General features: G+C 39.5%; 1 protein-coding gene across 3 annotated transcripts in view; it reads left to right on the forward strand.

The window, feature by feature from the left end:
* The window catches only part of MLLT3 (MLLT3 super elongation complex subunit), a 121,614-nt gene that overhangs the window by 51,943 nt on the left and 49,593 nt on the right, over positions 1-20,078 (forward strand). For all 3 annotated transcript variants that reach the window (XM_085567257.1, XM_021535464.4, XM_085567256.1), the window contains 2 exons: positions 8,497-8,579; positions 13,340-13,483. In XM_085567257.1, the coding sequence (XP_085423383.1) occupies positions 8,497-8,579; positions 13,340-13,483 (227 nt within the window). The remainder of the gene's footprint in view (positions 1-8,496; positions 8,580-13,339; positions 13,484-20,078) is intronic.

A 20,078-nucleotide genomic window follows, 5' to 3' on the forward strand; every position in this document is an offset into this window, starting at 1 on the left:
GTTTAACCTCAGCTTGCATCTAAGCACCACACAACAGCCTATTCATTTCCCCAAAGTGGGATGAGGGAGACAATTGAAAGGATAAAGGTGAGAAATTTGTGGGTTGAGATTAAGACAGTTTGATAGGTATAGCAAAAGCTGTGCATGCAAGCAAAGCAAAACAAGGAATTTATTCACTACTTCCTTCCTGGGCAAGCAAGTGTTCAACCCATCCTCAGTGTTGTGGTTTGACACGGAAAAAGAATTTTTCTTGGAAGGAAGAGGTCAGTTTGGATATTGACCAATTGAAGGTGGACACGCCTCTGAGAACACAGAGGGGTTAAAAGCAGAATTCCCAGGAGAACTCGCTCTCTCTGGTTCCGCTCAGCCGCAGTGCAGCCTCTCCCCTGCCCGGCCGTGGCTGGGTGGGGAGGGGAAGGGCCATGGCCTGACTGAGGTGGGCCCAAGGGTGGAGGGACTGGAACCCCCTGCAGATGGAAGGGTGGAGAAATCTGGGATGTCTCTGTTCCCCCCCAGAGTCTCTCTCTCTCTCTCTTGAGAGAAAGAGCCATCAGCAGTTTTGTCAGCAGTTCACCACGGGAAGGAGAAGAGCTGGGGGCCGCAAGGTGCCCAGCTGCCCGTGGGAGCCGGAGCCTGGGCAGCGAGCCATCCTGGGAGTCAGGACTTTTAACCCTCCTGAGAAATGAAAGCTTTGTGAAATTTTACTCCTCCTCAGTTTGAAAGAGAGGGAGAGAGACAGCTTGGACCCTGGGATGGAGAAATTCTAGATGGAGAAGGGACGATGGAGTGGCTTTTTGGCTGGACTTTTTCTTGGTAGCCACAGACTGAACCGATTTTCTCCTCCAAGAGAGACTGTATTTTAGGAGGATGCTGGTGAGTCAAAGAGACCTGCTTCAGCTGGGAAAAGACAGAAGTGGAGCGAACAGAGGAAAGTTAGGGGGTTTGTAGTGGTGCCCCCTGTGCTTGAAGAAGAAGAAGAGAAGAAGATCTCTGTTCTTAGACCCTTGGCCCCAGGGGAAAATGGGGGGGGAACTGTGGTCCCAAAAATGAAAAACTGAATGGTTGTTTTCTCCCCTCTTGGCAGGGCATCCTTGAAAGGAAAAAATCCTAAAAGCAGTCTGTCCATCCATGCATTAGCAGTGAGACCACTTTGCATGGAAAGGAGAAGGGTCACCATGGCAAACTTTTTCTCTGGGCAGTGCCATGTGAGACATGGAAACACAGGATGTGGCAGCTGTGTTTTCTGGGGGTTCTGTGGCACAGGAGAGACTCCTCTTAACCTCAATGGACTGAGTATCAATTGTCTGGAGGGTGGAAACCTGACTGGGTCCAGGTGGTGTCTCACTGTGGTTTGTTGGAGTTGGGTGGTGGGAGGAGGAGTGTTTTGAAAGGTTTTCATTCTGAATTTTGTGTGGTTTTTTTCCCATTTTTTTCTTTTATAGTAATATAGTAGTAGTAGCTTAATAAAGTTTTTTTTTTCCCTTGTTATTAAGCTTGGGCCTGCTTTTGCTTTGTTCTCTATTGCATTTCATAGCATTCAGTTGAGAGGTTGCATTTTCATGGGGGTGCTGGCATTGTGCCAGTGTCAAACCATGACACTCAGGAAAGCACAGCTCCATCACATGTAACAGTGACTTGCAAATGAATGGTTTAGGTTGCTTAAAAAATCCCTGTCCAAAGGTATAGCAAAAGCAAGTTTAACATAAATTTTTAACTAGCAAAGTTCAGTGGCAAGGTTTACTCTATTACTTATTACATGGGTGAAATACACAATGCAAAATCAGATTAGAATCAGCTTAGAATGAGTCACACAGAGACCAAAGATGGAAAAGAGTAAGCATGTAAAACAGTGAGACCCTTTTGCTGAGTCACAAAGTTCAGAGACAAGCAACAAGCTCCTTGCTTTCTGAATTCCTGATAGACCCTGGGTGTGACTGAGTCAGCCACAGATTTGGAGACTTCCCTGCCCTCCTTTCTTGTCTTAGATTGCTCTCAGTTGATAAAGAAGCTATTTAATGGTCAGGGAGTAGACAGCATGTACAGAAAATGTCACTCCAAAATTTAGTTAGGGTTCATCTTATTTAAGGGATTTTAAGCTGTATCTTGTTATCCTATCCAGTTGATAGAAGTGGTGGGGATCTGGTCACTCTGTGAGGAAGGCAATGTAATATATCTGTAAATGCAGTGCTGAGAGCCCAGTCTTAGAACTTTTAGTACCTTCTCTGCTTTCTCTTGGGGTTTTATCTTTCTCATGAAGTACATGTCAGCAAAAGGTGTGAAGCAAATGGATGCTTCTTAATTCCTAGTCTAGGATGTGCCATTTAAACCACACTCAGCTTAGCAATTTTTACCAGATTCTATTTGAACCTGCCTAGAATTGTTTTTTATATCAATGGCTGAGGTGTACCTGAAGTTAGAAGATAACAGAGCCATTCTCTTCCAGGCTGTTTTGGTATTTTTTTTAAGAATCCACATAATGGACCTTTCCAACTGTCAAGGTGAGCTGCAGAATAGCAGAGTCAAAGAGCATTCAAAAAAATCACAGCTGAATATTTAAAGCTGAGTTATTGCTGCAGGAGGGATTTGGTACCACAATTTGCCTTCCTCTGAAAATGAATGCCACCCACTGGTTTTGAGATTTCTTTTAAGGTACTAGTCCAAAAATCCTTATTATTAAACCAGTTCTCTTTAAGAAGGCATCACTTCTTACAGGCACCCACCTGGAGTATCCTGCAGGATGCATAAAATATGTGTGAATTCTTGTAGACATTATTCTGCATCATCCTGAAATTGTGTTGAAATCTGCTTGAAGGGAACTTCTGCCTTTACTTATTCATTTTGACTATATTTTTAATAAAGAAAAGAAATCTATTCATAATGATGTGTCCAACAGTGCTAGACTGGCAAGTGAATCTCATGTCAAAAAAAAAAAAAAAAGCTTTCTTAAAGCTTTTAAGAAAGATAGCTTTAACTAGAATTTTGTTATTAGTATGTCCAAAGGCTTCAGTGTAGTCACTGTTAGTAAAATGTGGCATTGTGGCTTGATTACATCTGTTCCTTCAGTGTCAGTTAATGTCTGATGCAACATATGGGAATGCATTTGTGAAATAAAAAGTAGTGTTTCACTTGCAGAATAAAGAAATAAATAATGTGAGATGAATTATTTAAGCGATTTACGTGAGCTGTAGAGACGGTGTATTGCCCAGATGGAACAGGGGACAGGTAATCATCAATGCTTGTTCTGGCTTTCTGTGATCTTGGGTGACTCATTCTGCAGCCACTATCAAAAGAATTCAGTTATAGAATGCTCTGGATGAGAACTGAGCACTCTCATTTTTTTCTTATGTGTAGAATGAGTGTCACAGATTCATGGAATATCCTGATTTCCGAAAGACCCTGTCTGCAGCAGTCCTCTCCAGTGTCTCATTCCCCAGTCTCTCCGCATATCCAGGGTTGTCTCACCCCAGATGCAGAATCTGTCACTTGTCTTCATTAAACTTGATACAGCTGGTGATTGCTCAGCCCTCTGATTTGTCAACATCTCTCTGAAGGGCCTCTTGATAGTATGATTAGGCAATGTAACATAAACAGATATTGAATCATTATTGAAAATAAATCTTTATAAATAAAATTATGTTGTAGTTGTAGCAGTAGTAGTAGTAGTAGTGATAGTGTTGCTGTTACTGATGCCTATTGATACCTTGCAGTTGCTTGCTGGAAGGCAGGTTTTTTTTGAGGAATATTTCTATAACTTCTCATCATCTATGAATTACTGGAACCTGTTTGTATAGGAAGGCAGCTCAAAATTAATGGATGATCATAACCAGTATGTTTCTGACTGTTCGTGTTCATGAGGTGTTTGTAATACAGCTAGCATTGCAGCTGAGTGCCTGAATAGGCCTCTGTCACAGGAAGTTGACAGTATACTGTAGATGAGCACCTGAAAAAATTCATAGAATTAATCCCCTGTATAGTTGTACATGTGTGCACATGTGTATGGTTCACCATCAAGAGAAACCATCATTCCACCTTCTTCTTATCCTAGGACCTAGTTTTTACACCTTCCCCTATTCCCTCTATCTTTTTACAACTTGACTAGTCATTTGGTTTCACCTATGTTCAAGCTCCTATGCAGCATTTCGCAATAGCTTTAGCTATAGTTAGAGACGTGTTTGATCTAATTTCTATTCTGTGGCCTTAAACATACCAAGTGTTACTGCCTGTTACAGCAGTGTTCACCCTACAGTACAATGAAACATGGTGAACATAAGGGACAGACATCAGCATTATGATTACATTGCACGAGCTCCTATTTTTAGTTGATCTATCTGGTTAGCAAATTTATTTGCAAATACATTAGGACTAAAATTTTTGTTTATGGGAAAAGAGATTATTCTGACAAACATATAATAAGAAGTCAGTACCATGAACTTACAGAATATTCTAAGTTGGAAGGGACCCACAAGGACCATTTAGTCCAACATTTAATGGTCTGTACTGGGATTGAATGCACAATGTTGGTGTTATTCCCACTGTGTGTGAGAACCCTGGGCTTGGTCTGGGGCCTCATGTGGTGGTAAAGTCTCTCCTCCAACCTGTGCTTCCAAAGAAAAACTCCACAGCCTCTTGTTGTTCTGTCTCAAGGCAGTTTCTTGTGAGTTATCTAAAAGATTGTCTTCTCTGGCTACTGCGGTTTGGTCAGCAGCCCAGGCAGAGGCACAAACACACCCTGACATCCTCTGTCAGCTGTCTTCTTCTTCGCTCCCCCCGCCCAGGGCTGCTGCTATCTTTTATATGATATATTACATATTACATGTATAGTTTTCCCCCAATACCTACTACCTATATTACAAGGTGCTTTTCTACTCTAAACCAATCCATAAGTGCCAGCATCACCAAGAACATGGAGGCAAGGAAGAAGAAGGAGGAAGAACAGGATCAGCCCACTTTCCTCCTTAGAACTTCTGACCCCCATGTACAAAGTAAAAACCCCCCTGAACAGGTGCTAAAACCCCCCTGTACAATGCTAAAAAAATTTCCCTTCTGTTTTGTAACTACTTTTACTATACTATCTAACCCTTTGTGACTGCTTGCTCCACCTTCAAAGTTGGTAACTCATTCCATGGCTCAAACTCAAAATCACAGCTGTTTGCAGCTGCCTGCCAGGGTCTAAAATGCTACTGACCAAAGCCTGGAACCTCTAAAAATGTCTGAGAGACATTTTGAGTTCCAACAACTGTGCTCTGATCAACTGAGGTAAGCTCCTTATTTTGGCTTGCACAGACAACAAACCCATGCATATTTTATTCTGTGGCCACTGTGTGTAAAGCAAAAAACATTTTGCTTTTTTTTTTTACTTATCTTCTCCTGAACCTATAACTCTTGTGACAGGAAACACTGTTATAATTGGTCTGTTATTCTGTATGCTGTTGCCCACTTCTTCCTGCACCTCAGTGATGTTCCCTGGAACTGCCTTATCAGACACAAATTTTTAACTGTGGGAACCTTCAGGGCTTTAACATTTGTAAAGACACCTAGACAAGAGATACAGCAGGGATGGAGAAAATTGTGTTCATACAAACTTTTTGTTTAGGAGAAAGAAATCTGACCATAATAATTAAATCTTAGTGGTAAATGTTGTTCAAGACACTTGGTCTGGCACTTGAAATGGATTTCTGAGTGCCACTTTAAAGGAAAAGAGCAGTCGGAGGTGAAATGCCTCTGTCCATCTGGATCAGGAGCAAAGTTTTTTGTAATAAGGTAGTGTTTTCTGCTTATGTACCTAATCTAGCATAGTCACTTTTTTCCTCACAAGCTTTGGGAAATCTGTTAGGGTCTCTAGATGCTTCCTTTTTCAAGATCACTCCTTCCTAGTTTCTGTTGTTGGTTGAGTTTGTTGGTCTACATTTGCAATTTGCATTTGTTTTTCTCTACATTTTTCATGAAAGGTTTGGGATTTTTTTTCCCCCCTCTTCTCCTCTCCTATGCTGTTTTAATGTTTGTTTTCTTACTTCCTTTTCTGTGGTTTACTTAACTCTTGCCACTTCTCTTTTCTCCGTTCAGCATACCTTCCTAGGATGATTTCCTATTGGCTTGGCTAAACCACATGTCACTTCAGCCCTGGTTACTCCTTTTGACAATTTAATAAGACAAAAAGAGCTTAGCCCAGGGAGTGCTGTTTCAGAGTGCACAGAAATGCCTTTTCTGTCAGTATGTTCTGTCAGTGGTGGCTTCCACAAAGAATGTGAGAAAAATGTAATAGCTGCAGTCTGCACATACACAATAGCACTGAGCTTTGCTCAGTCACTTCTATTTCTCTTCAGGAAGATTTCATTCACAAGAGTAGAATTTTTGTTGTGTTAAAAGCCCAGCTTTCAATTTGGGAAGACACCCAAAGTAGTTTCCAGGCGATTGTTCTGCAGCCCATTATCCAGGCTTTATCAAAACTGGGAGCTGTTACAGATGCTTTGAAGAACCATGAAACTTTGATAAGGTACTATTCAGCATGGCAAACAGCTGTGTAAATCTGCAGGAAGAACTTAATGAGGGAGGCAATGTGAAATGCAAATGAGGTTTTCTGCACCAATTAAGTGCTCAGGAAGAAGCTGATATGATGTTTGTGACATTGCAAATATGTATCCTGATTTGCCGTTTCTAAAACCTCTGCATTTCTATCGATTTATATAATCTTTCCCCATTTTTGTATAAGTGGATTTCAATCTTCTGTGTGTGACCATTCAAAAATTATTGTGAAGGCTTTCTCTTGAAGTTGTCTACTAAAGGCAGAGGAGGAGCAGGAATGTTCCTGTATCCTTTATGAATGAGAAATTGCCAGTACATATTACTATAACCTCTCTGCTGAACTAGAACTATTATATTTACATTTTTCAAATGCTGGCAAGTTGTCTTAGAAGATGTGCCAATATAAGGTGAAATACTACTTCTGGGAGGTTTTTCCAGTTTCCAGCTGAAGACCTTGGTCTGAAACCATTTCTTAGATTTGACCAATCATCATAATGCTTTTTTCAAAACCTTTCAAATCCCACTTTACAAACTATAGCTCCTCTGGTGTGGGTTTTTTTTTTTGTTTGTTTTTTTTTGTTTGTTTGTTTGTTTTCTGCTAGGAGAAACAAAATAATTTCTGTAGCTTTAAGAGAACAGTGTTGCAGAACAGTGTGTAAAAGAGATTGTGAGATTGTTCTTGCTCTTTTCCCCTTCTTTTCCCTTTTTGTTAACTTCATGTACTGAATGAGATAGTGATAGCCAACTTCAGTAGGTGAGCAAGGACTTGTGATCTCCCTAATCCTTGAGGGGTTTGGTGCTAGCAAGGAGGATGGCAAGATAGTAGTAGAAAATTCCACTATGTTTGCTTACTTGGGGATTAGCCAAACTTGCATGTCCTCAGAAAGCTGCAGTACTGATTGTACTATTGGGAACATAAAAGTGTTTATGTTCTTGGATGTGTCTGATGGATGTGTCATGTTTTCAGGAAGATAAAGGATTTTACGTGCCTATCTGCAGTGCTTTGCTAAAAAGAAAAATTTTGGTAATCAGATCCCATACAGTTAATTGCAGTACATTTTTTTTATAAACTACCAGGCAAGTCTGAAAGGAGTATATGTCTGAGCAAATTGTGATTCATCTAATAGTTTGAATTTTTTTCCATCAGCTAGGTTCACAGAGAGGAGACATTTCTGAGGAGGTCAATCTTTTGTGTTATTAACTGCATCATTCTTCCAGACTACAGTGGAGAAATCTTCAATGAGATGGTAGTGCCATAGACATGATTTTTCAAACATAGCATATCATACATACAGCATTTGGAAGCATCTGAGTTGATGCTGCAATGAGCTGCATGGTTTTGCAAGCTTAGCCTCCCTTTGTGCTAATGTGTTACGTAGACTTGAGGTCTGTGAGGAGACTGCTGTGCAATCAAATCGGAGAAGGCAGAGATGGCTTCTGTTCCAAGTTCTGCACCAACCTACTTTTTGTAACTGACTGGAGTTGACAGCTAGTTCCACTTTCTTCAGAGATGGGCTATTCAGTACTGTGGTGATTCAAAGTAGCTAAAAGTCTTTGCATTAAACTCAGAACTTGAAGAAAAAGATTGTATTATGGCTAATAATATACACAGTATTGTTACAGAAGTCTGAATCCTTTAAGGAAAATCTGTATATTATTTAAACACAATACCATAGTTAACCTTTCTCATGTTATTCACTATATGATGGAGTGCTGTATTATGTCCCCCCTTTCCCAATAATAAAGTTTTCAATTTGAGATAAAGATTTCCTATCCATAAAGAGGAAGTTTTACGCAGGCAAGAAGAATTTGTCTTCAAAATTTAGGTTGAGTTGTGCACAGATAGATCCTGTTGCATGTGTGCAGTTTTTTAACAGTGCCATGTAGAACTGTTGTCACAGATGTGCTCATGTGGTTTGCTTATGAATTTCAGATTTCTTTTTTTGTTAAATATGTTTTTTTTCCTTGTTTCAGTGTGCAAGGACCCACCCTACAAAGTTGAAGAATCTGGATATGCTGGTTTCATTTTACCAATTGAGGTTTACTTCAAAAACAAGGTATGGAATCTCATGTTTTTCATAAGAAAAAAAATCATGTTGAAATGAGGGTTTTTTAAAGTTTTGAACTTCAGTTTGTAAACTCGATAAAGAATTATATTTAAAGCTGTCTTTATAAAAGCTGTTCCTCAACCCAGTATTACTATAACATGTAGAAATGTGTAATTGTATTTCACAGGATCCCAGAATGAGTCAGATTGGAAGGGACCATAGTTCAACATCCCTGCTCATGCAGGGTCATCCCAGAGCAGATGGCACAAGATTGTGTCCAGCAGATGGCACAAGACAGTTCTTGGATGTCCTTAAAGAGGGAGACTCTGTGACCTCTCTGGGGTCTGTTCCAGTGCTTGATCACTGCACGTTAAAGAGTCTCTTCCTCATGTTCAGGTGGAACTTCCTGTGCATCAGTTTGTGCCTGTTGACTCTTGTACTATTACTTGGTATGAGCAAACACAGCCTGGATCCATCATCATCTCCCTTCAGATGCTTGTTAACAGTAAGGTCCCTCACAGTCATCTTTTCTCAAGGCTGAGCAGACCCAATTCTCTCAGCCTTTCCTTCTAAAAGAGGTTCCCTCATAATTTTTGTCACCATCCTCTGGACCAGCTCCTGCAGCTCTGTGTCTCCCTTGTCCTCAGGAGCCCAGAACTGGACACAGCACCCCAGAGGTGCCTCACCAGGGCTGAGCAGAGGCCCAGGATCACCTCCCCCAGCCTGCTGGCACTGCTCTTCCCAATGCACCCCAGGACACCATTGGCCTTCTCGGCCACCAGGACACACTGCTGGCTCACGGACAGCTTGCTGTCCACCAGGAACCCCAGGTCCTTCTCCTCGGAGCTGCTTTCCAGGAGATCAGCCCAGCCTGTGCCGGTGCCTGGGGCTCTTCCTCCCCAAGCACAGGACCTGCATTTGCCTTTGCTGAATCTCAGCAGTTCTTCCCTGCCCATCTCTGCAGCTGTCGAGGCCCTTCTGAAGGGCTGCACGGCCCCCTGGGCTGTTGGCCGCTGCTCCCAGCTCTGCCAGCAGGGAACTTGCTGAGGAGGCACCTGCCCTCCATCCAAGTCACTGAGGGAGAAGTTAAACAATATTGCATCTAATATAAACACTTGGTGGACAGTATTTAGTAGATAATTCTGTGAAATTAAAATTGCCTTATTGAAAAGGAGAAGTGTGATACAATTATTGAGAAGAATTACTAGCCCTGCTAAAAAGTGGACAGACTTTAACTAATGCTTAAAGAACCACTTTAACTTGAAAGGACACCAGTCTTGATTAAGGACACCAGTCTTGATTATGTTGATTACACAATGAACTCATTGTATAATATTTTATATTTTAGTATTACATTGTTCTATTTAGTACTACAGATCTTTATAATTGGTTCAGGTTTTGATCTTTCAAAACAGTCTTATTTTAGTCTTGCATTCTTTTGTCTGTTAAAAAATAGTATTTTAGACTGCATGTGAGCACTCATATTCAGCATTACCAGGCTCAAGCCAAACCCAGTACCATTCTACAAAACCTATGTTATTGTGATACCTTGCATTCTAAGTAACTGCTGCACTTATTGTGAGTCTCTCAAATAGAAAATACAGAGGTTTTCTTTAATTGTACATAATGGGGTCTGCATTACTAATAACTAGTACAGATAAAAAGAACTGGATTTATGTGAAATTAAAGAGCAAAATCTTGCAAAGTTTAATGTACACTACCTTAATATCCAAAGTTATTCAGGTTGCCTTTATATGTTATGTGCCTTGGAGCTGTTATGGTACATAGCACAAATCAAAGATACCCATGTATTTATATTATATTATCAAGATGTAGTTTGAAATTATTATTTTAATCAAGTCAAAATTATATCTTTACTGTGTTGCATTTTTGGTAAAAGACTGAAAGGGAAAGAAATAGAAATGCATTGTAAAAGACTTTTTTCTGGAACCCTGATCACTTAAAATTACTTTTGGGGTTAGCTATATGTGCCTTTGAGTGTGTAATCTAGTATTCTTTTGTCTTTCACAGAAAGTCCTGTTAAGGTATGAGATATTCTGTTCAGGCACTTAGGAAGTTGTAGGTTTTGAATAGGTAATTCTGACATGTTCCCTGTATCAGTCTATGAAAGAGAAGGTCTTGATTTATCATGTTTGATAAAAGATGAAATGAAACAGAGCTGCCTCAGTGAGATGATCAGACGTTTTGGTATGCTTTTTAGCCCTCTTTCTATTAGGGAAGCTGTTTTGATTCATTCAGAAAATCTAATGAAAAACAGCCCAGTCTCTTCAGCTCATCTATTGAATGGTCATCCCATGGACAAAATATAAGACAGTGAGTCAATCATTGAGCATCTCTACAGAAAGCTTCCTGCCGAATATTCTCTTTTTGTTTTCCACTAGACTTGTGGCTGTTTTTTCTGACTGTGGAGACTGCAAGTCTCCGGTGTTCCCCAGCAAAAGCTGTGGCTTATACTGAGATCAAGCAGGCAGCGGTGATTACAACTTGCCTTACCCTCAAGCAACATGTGGAATTAGAAAGTTTGCAAACATCCCTCATCCCTTCTTGGTGTCATGTAATATGACAAGCAGCAGCTGGACTGTGAGTCAGTCTGTCGCACAGCTGCAGCAGCATGTGCTTCCCTGGGGTGGGTGCAATACAAAGGAAGAGTGGCACAAAAATTGAGCTGGCAAATTACTACTTTCTCCTGGCTCAGCTGTGCTTTCCCTGCCTAAGACAGTTCACAGGTACTCCAATAAAGAAAAAGAAGATATAGACAGAAGGAGGAAGATGAGACATACTGTCATCATTTATTAAAGGTAGACAGCTGCTGAATTTCTGATTCAGAAAATACCCTCATGGATAAAGAAAGGAGGGGTACAGGAAACTACCTGGACCACAGAGGATCCTGTTCCCAGGACTAAACAGAATAGATGGAAAATTTAATAGGTATTTTACCATGATAGGAAAATATTCCAAGCCTTAAAGAGTTACAGAAATTACAACCAACCACTGCTCCTAAATTCAGCAACAGCAGGCTATGGTTGTTAGTCATTGAAACAAAGTCCTTAAAATGCTTTTAGGTCAAAGACTCATGGTCTGGAAAATGCAATTAATATAGGATAAGGCTCATAAACTGCAGCACATTCTATCTCCCCCATTTTTGAAATAATGGCAGTGCAGTGGTACTGATGGTAATTTGTGTAGTAAGTCTACTTTTTATTCACTGGTTATGTTCATCTGACTTTCCACAAAATTGTTTGAAGACTATAGTTTATGAATTATTACAAATTGGCTTTTATGGCAAAGCTGCTGGTACCAATGTGTTGCCTATAGCAACATTGCAGTTTTCTAAGCAGATTAGGGAATAAATTGCTTGCATTTTTTTTCTGCATGCAATCATGTTAATATTTCTAATAACAAGAAGTATCATCCATGTTTGCCTTTGAAATTATTTCTATGAACTATGTCAAAGCTATGAAGATAGTTCATCTGAGGGAACTGCTTCCTTTTATCTTCAGAAACAGACAACTTGAGGTCTCTTTTTATTGTTTCTGCTCCTGAGTCTAGAGATGGGACAGATTAGGATGTCCCTTAACTGTGTTTGAAACCTCTGAGTTAACTTTCAAAATAGGTGAGGTATCTATGCTTTCTGTTCTTCCCATAGTTGGAATCCTACTCAAAATTCAGCATGGTTAATGTGAATTTCTAAAGCATCTGTCACTGAACAGAACATGTATTTTAATTTCATGCGGTGTTGGATATGTGCTAAGGTTTTGCTGTATCTCTTCCTTCCCTTCCCTCATGGTTCCCTTTTTTCTGAAACATTTTTTCAAGTTGACTTTTTATTTTTATTCTTTCCTAAGGCTTGATTTGGTGACTTCATTGCATATCAAGACCTTTGGAGGAAAGGCTGCATAATAGATTCTTAAAAAAGTACTTAGTACACATACAGTCTCTAGAAGGGACTGTGTACATGTCTATCAACAAATGGACTTAGTTTGTAATAGATAGAAGATAGTGAAATCTGTTTAATGCAACCACTGTCCTTTTTCAGCTGAGGCTTTCTCAGGGCACTAGAGTGCTAGTGATTTCTCCTGAGATAAATTTGCCTTTTGTGTTTTTTCTCATTCTGTACTGGTACAGGGAACATTCAATTTAATTTTTTCACTGCAGTGGCAGAGAATTTTAATTGCTCGAAAGTTCTGTTGAAACACTTGAAATCTATCTGACCATACTTGTTCAAGACAATGAAGTTTCTTTAAGATATGAACAGACCCCATAAGTAGGAGAACAAACAAATGTAGTTGGCTGCCCCGGATTCATACTTCCCTCTTTCTATAACTTTTGAAGATATCAATTGTTTGGTTGCAGTGGAGAAATTTGTATTACTTACTGCACTGTGCTCAGTACTCTCTAGGGCTCAGAAATGTTACTGTGTTTTTGACTGAGTTACCTTGTGTCAGCTGAATCATGATACTTGCCTATGTGCCTGTCTGTAGCCTTGGCCAAACATGACTTAACAGTGTCAAGTAAGCCTTGCCAGGATTTCATCAAATTCATGCATTTTACCTTGTGTTGTCATGGGCTGATAGGAGCTTCTCTGCTTCTCTGATTTACCGTAGCTCAACTGACACTTGGTAAAGTCCATGTCTGTCTGAGAACACAGAGAATGGTTTTAAGTTATTTAATATTAATTGACAGCCTTTGTTTTCAACTTAGTTAGTTTTGGTGCTAGATGTTTCTATCTGGTTATTTTCAACCCTCAGGAAGAACCTAAGAAAGTTCGATTTGACTATGACTTATTCCTGCACCTTGAAGGCCACCCACCTGTAAATCACCTCCGCTGTGAAAAGCTCACATTCAACAACCCGACAGAGGAATTCAGAAGAAAGCTGCTAAAGGCAGGAGGGGTGAGTCCTGCACCCATGTCAAAAGCCATCACAAAAAAGATGTTGCAACTTGTTGCTGGTGCATGATTAGTATAATGAGAAAAATTAACCTAACAGTGAAATTAAGTGAAGCGTTCTTGTGATTAACTTTATACACAAGTTCGGGATGTGTCTTTAAGAGGAATGGGTGAACAAATGAACATGTACATTCCTTAAATACATTGTAGCATGATGGAAGTAATAAGAAAATAAAATGTCTTTCATTGAAAGAGGTTCTATAGTTCTATATTAAGCAAAATTAATTCTGTAGCTATAAGGTAGAACAAGTCAAAATTCTAACCATAAACAAGCCTACTTAAATCTATGTAATATGTTGCACAGTCTGAATCACAAAAATGTACTGACTTCTTTATGTGTTGACAGAATTAAGTGATGTGAAAAAGCCAAAAGGAAGTTTGCCTATTTAGAGGGATGAGGGGGGCCCGAAAGGCCAAACCTTTAGGTTTATGTTTTGTCTGTGAAACTGTTCTGCTACGTTTCACACAATGATAACGTAAGTCATTCCGTTATAGACAATCAGAGACTCAGCCACGAGGTCTGCTCAAGATTTGACCCTTCCTTGCTGGGGTGTGAAGCTCTCCCTGGGCTCTGCTCCACTGCTGGGCCGTCTTCATGGGCCCGAGCCTCTCATGTGTCTGGCTGGGCTGCTGCCTCTTGCCTCCTTCCACACACCCCTGTGTCTCCTCTGTTCCTTCTGATCAGCACCGTGGGAGGGAATGGAGGAGCTCAAGCCCTTCTTGGATGTGCCTGAAGCCATCCCTCCTTCCAGCTGAGCCAGCCCTAGGTCTGTAGCTGCTTCTCGCTGCAGTCTCCAGCCCCACGGTCTCAGTTACCTTCTCTCACCTCCCAGATTTTGTTTCGAGTGGTTGTGTTAGAGATCCGAACTGTAGGGAGTATGTAGATAGGGTCTGACAAAACCCAAGCAGAGGATATAGTTCTCATCCTCCCCTGGCTCCCAGGGTTGTGACCACCTCACAAGAATTGACACTGATAGCCATTGTTACTGCCCAGGCACCTGTGTTGCTGCCTGGGCCCTGGCTCAGCTGATAGCTCTCCACGCCCAGGCCATCCTCCAGAGCTGTGTTACAGCCCTAGCCTCCTGGCTGCAAGGCTCTGCCTTGCTGGGGCAGTTCTTGGTATTTGGCATTTGTCCTCATTTTATTTCATGAGGCTGCTGTTAACCTATTCTTCCAGACTGCCTGGGTCCCTTCTGCAAGACTGACTTGCTGTGAAGTGTCAGATACTTCACTTCCCAGTTGACTGTTATTTGCAGACTGCATGAGTGTATTTTGCCTCCTTTACCAAGTCACTGATAGAGATGTTAAGAAAGCCTTCATGCTGTGAAATTTTAAGTGTTAATGCCAGTGCCTGTCTTTAATTTGAATCAGCTGTAACAAAAGTGGGTAACCTTTTTTGGTACTTTTAGATAATAGTGGGTTCTGGCCTGGAGATAAGAGGGAGCTAGTGTGAGAATCTTCAGGCTGCTGAAGAGAATCTTTGAAAACAAAGCAAAACTAAGTAGCATATATACTCTGAAAGACCCTGTTGGCCTCCTGATGAATGGAACTGCTACAACTATAGTTACATTGAAATAGAAGCATGTGCAGTGTTTTCTGTTTGCATTTATAAGGTGCAAGTGACTTTTTAGTGTGTTTGCAAATAAAACATTGAGATTGCATTCTGGAAAACTTTATGAACCATTGCTTTAATATTTGTTAACAACAGACTGGATAAGTTTTAACAAAAAGTGTAATAAATTTAAGTAATGCCAGCAGAGAATTTGGAATTGAGGACTAATGGTTAAAAAGGTTAAAATAGGAAGCTTCCTTTTTATTGCTAGTTTTGTGAACATTTTAATTTTAGGTTTCTTGAGTTAACAAAAGCAAGAATGTTGCCTAAGTGTGAACAACAAAATGTGGCATGTTTTGATCAAACTCTTTGCCTGAATATAGGGAATAACCAGTATGGTCATTCTTATAATGCATTGCTTCATTGCTCTTTTGTCTTCTGCATGTTTCACACTGCATGGCTTTTTTCTTTTTTCCATTTTCCCAATTTCTTTCCAAGAAATTAATACCTTGTCATGAAGTGATCAGTTTTCTGTATCACTCTATGGACTTTCTGACTTGGGAGTTTATCTGATCAGCTTGGCAGAAATAATGTAATAGCATTCTGTCTGTCTTGTCCTTAAAAGTTTCTCTGAAGTGCTTACATCTCCTGGTGTTGGAAAGCCCATTACGTTTTATGAAATAGTGGAAACAGGCTTTTTTGAATCCTGTAGAAACCCTGAAAAGCTGACTTTCCTTTCCCAGTGTGTTGGAAGTGACTCTCCTTTCCAACTTCAGTCTGTTGTCTGTTCTACAGATTGCATTAACTCATTTATAACTTCCATGCTTTAAGCTGAGAAAAGCATTTACAGGGTAATAAAGTATGAGATGGGTTTCACACTTACAAATAAGTCCAAACAATTAATACTTCTAGCTTATGGCTACATTCAAGAAAAAAATAACAGTAACAGGTTGCTGAATTTTGACTGGCAGGGTGTCTGGCAAAATTAAGCTCATGTCCTTCAAAATGAATGAAATACCATATTAATGTAAAACAGTGGTAGCATTGAGTAAAAGCCTTTAACATGGTGGACTTCTGCTTACACGCTTTTAAATAATGGTCTAAATTGCTTGATTTCTATGCACCTTGGAATCTGTATTCCTTTTCCTCTGTACATGGGCTGACTGATGTGAACTACAAAACATGATTATTTCTCATTTGCATAAACATATGCATATTACAAATAGTATGTCCCTTCTGGAGGGAAAAGTGTAGGCTCACCTGGTATCTGCATGCTACCATATTCAGTATAGTCTTACTTCTGTGTTTGTCTTTTGCTGCAGATTCCTTGAATTATCTCTTGGATTCTCCTCACTCCCTCTTTCAGTTATGTATGTCTTATGTATGTCATGTATGTCTTATGGCCTCTGGAACACGAACTAGTCAAGGTTATTTGCTACAGCAAATGATAAGAAAGTTTGGTTACCCTTCTTGATCCTTTGTGTCCAGTAAGATCTGGCTGGCTATCCTGTAGCTCACTGAGAGTAAGAGTAACATTGGGATATCAAAAATGATTAAAAAGTCAGAACTCAACTGTAGCACAGCTTTGCCACTGTGGCATTTGAGTTAGGCAAACAGGACATTTAGGGTAGTAACAATCATGTAGATTAGCTCTGTGGAATATTAGTATCTTAGCATTTTATTTGACATCACTGGAACTGAAGCATTAATGTGCAGTCAGTCTTCATTACTGGGAGTTCACCAACTTGCTGGTTTCTTTTCCAAGAGGCAATTGGATTTTCAGGCCTTAGAAAAGGGATTTGATTTGGCTTCAGAGATTATCTAATCAGGAAGGTAAATAGAAACCTTTGGTTCTGTCTTAGGCTATATCCAATTGGCAAAGTTTTCCACCTTCAAAAATGTATTTTCTACACTGAACTTCCCACAGCCCCTTGAAAAGATTTAGTTATGCTCAAATCCATCTCTACCATTTACCTATTTTCAGTTGTCTTATTTTTGTAATTAAAAAAAACCCCAAAAACAAAAACAAAAAAACAAACCAAAAAAACCACATTTTCAAAGTTACACTGGACAAATTCAACCAAACCATACATTGTTTAGGTTCTATACCTTTGTATATGTTTGCTGTGGAAATGATGCCACTGAGAATTTTCTCTCCCATTTACTCAGTGTAGTACCTCATCATCTGTAGTTACCAGTTAGAGACGTATACCCAGGTGAATTAGCAACCTGTTGCTTGAAATCCCCAAGGATACCCTGGATACAGGTGACTACTTTTAGTTGATCTGTGTCTTTCCAAGCAAGTCATCAAGCTTCTGGAAGTGAAAGAACTGTATGCATGCAGTTTCCTACACAGTTCATCCTCTAGGCACAACATGAAATTATGCCTGAGTAGGATTAAAATTTTGATCATGTGAACACCAGTAAGTGTTGACGCTTATGTGGTCATTCCTTCCTGGATTTTTCAGTCACCTTTTGTGATCACTTTCAGCCTTAAAATATGAGAGACCCTGTGGAAAAAGACTTTGCACAGGGATTGCTGCATATGGATTTTGCAAGGAAACTGACACTGGGAAATTATAGTGATTGAAAAAAACCTTCAAATTTGATGTAGATTTTGATTGCTGAATCCCACAGAAAACACAAATAGAGTCTGATTCCATTAATATATTATATTGTCAGTAGCACTGGTTCTATTGCTTTTTTGGCTTGCACACTTTTCAATTGCAAGAAAAAAATTGAAAATTACACATAGTCTTTTTAGTGAGGTAGTAAAAATAAATTAATTTTGAAGGTGCTGAATGATAGCTACCTAACATTTTAGAATTAAATTTTGCCACTGGAAAAAATATTTGCTCAGGCATCACTTGTTTGAATATGATGTTACATATTACTTAATTTCAATTCTTGCCAGTAAAAGTAGTGAAAATATTTTCAGTCTGCATTAAGATACCAGTTTCATACTGCCCTTTCTCTCCTAGCTACAAATACATTAATAAAAATGTTTTTATCGTTTTTCAAGTTTAATTGGAAGTTAAACATTACTGTCTGTTTGGCAGGAGACTCAAAATTAGTTGTTTAATCAAGGAGTTTATAGACAAAATTTAATAGCTGACTTTTCTTTCCTAAAAAGAAAAGACTTTTCTCTGCCCCTAAGAGAGCAGTTAACACTGTGGGCAAAAATAGTAAAATTCACTGCTTTATTACAAATGCAAAGGGCTGTTAATGGTTTGAGGTTTCATGTTTAAAGGATGCAAGAAATAGGTCACTTTTAGAGGAGCAATGATTCTATTTAGCAACAGATGAGTCCTTTTTTGTTGCTTTCTCTAAAATTCGTTAGGAAATATAAGAGCACTGCTTGTAACAAGACAGCACTTTTCTTAAAGACAGTTAATCTGTTAATGAAAGAGAGACAAAGACTTATTCTGAAATGGATGCAATTTTTAGAGAAAATTATCAAGGTAAAAATGTAGGTTTTGCCAAAACCCACTGCATTCTGTTGTTTGAGGTTTTTTCATATCTTTGTGGTTTTATTGTTTAATGTTTGAGAAATGTCTTTTCAGTCAGTTGAGATGTCTGCATAGTGCCAGTTTTAAAACTTATGTTCATAATCCATGTAATGAAGATGAAATTGTGGGGATTTCCCTTCCTGGCAAATTCCTCTGTATCAGTTGGAATAGTTGGCTTCTACCCAGAATCAGCCTTAGGTATAATGCTGCTCTAGGGAAGGGATTATTTTTAATCTTGTGCTTTTTATATTTAAGTAATTAAATTTTCTTGAATGACATATTACTTTGCTTTCAAGCAAATAACTTAAAGGTTTTTTATATTGGTTTAAATATAAATAATAGTTTTTCAGGACTACTATATTTTTAGCTAATGACTTATATTTTAGAACTTCAGCCTTAATGGGACTTGTACTACTGCTATGTTTTTCTTAGCAGTGAATTCTCCTCTGGAACTTTGAAATATAGGTCTGCATACCCATGTTGCGTAGCTTGTGGTGGGTCCATACTGATTTTTCATCACCATGACTTTAGCTATTAGCATTGCAGTGGTCATTTAAAATCATTACTACTTTCTTCCCCATATTTCAGATATTTCATACTCTTTAATGTTGAAAGAAGTGATGGGTAGGAACATGTCGTCACTATAAAATGACACAGGCTGGGACAACCCAGAGCCAAAGAGGTCCAGTTGTCTGCTACTGATGCATGATGAGTATAATTCATGTTGAGTGCTGCAGAAATGTAGAATTGGTTCATTATTCCCAGAATTCTAACAGCTACAAGATGTCTTGTAGCTTTTACTGAAAGTGCTGTTGGAATTTTTCTGCAGCACCTGTGGTGTGGTAAAGCTCACTGCCTGTTCTCAATATACTGTATGAGGGTGTTTGATGAGCTGCTCAGTAAATGAAACTGCAACGGGTAGCTTGGTGTGGATCTGATTATTGCAGCTTTATTGATGACCTCCTTTCATTCAGGAGAATGAAATGCTAGGAGACAGGCAACAGATATGTGATAGTGGCTCATTCACCTGCATGAGCTCTAATGTGGATTAATAAGGAAATTGTGTTGATCTGGACCTGTGACAACTCACATAGTTCCTGACTAAATATATATGTGGGGTGGTAGATCTGTGACTCCTGTGTGCCAGGGTTGGCACAATCATAGATTAGTTTCAGTTGGAAAGACCTTTACAGGTTATCTAGTGGGCAGGGACATGTCCAACTAGATCTGGGGTTCTCAGAACCCCAGCCACCTGACCTTCAGTGTTCCAGGGATGGGGTGTCCATTCCCCATGGACTATGGGGGAATGGATTCTAACCCTCAGTGCAATGTGTTCCAGTGGTTCACCGCCCTCATTGCAAAAACTTTCTTTGTTATAGCTAGTCTAATTTTACCCTATTTAAGTTTCCAACTACTATCTTTGTAGTTGGAATAGTATCTTTGTACTATCATCCTCATAGGGAGGATGCTCCATTTTT

The sequence above is a fragment of the Lonchura striata genome, chromosome Z (assembly GCF_050655825.1).
Source record: "Lonchura striata isolate lonStrDom1 chromosome Z, ASM5065582v1, whole genome shotgun sequence".
Taxonomy (NCBI): Eukaryota; Metazoa; Chordata; class Aves; order Passeriformes; family Estrildidae; genus Lonchura; species Lonchura striata.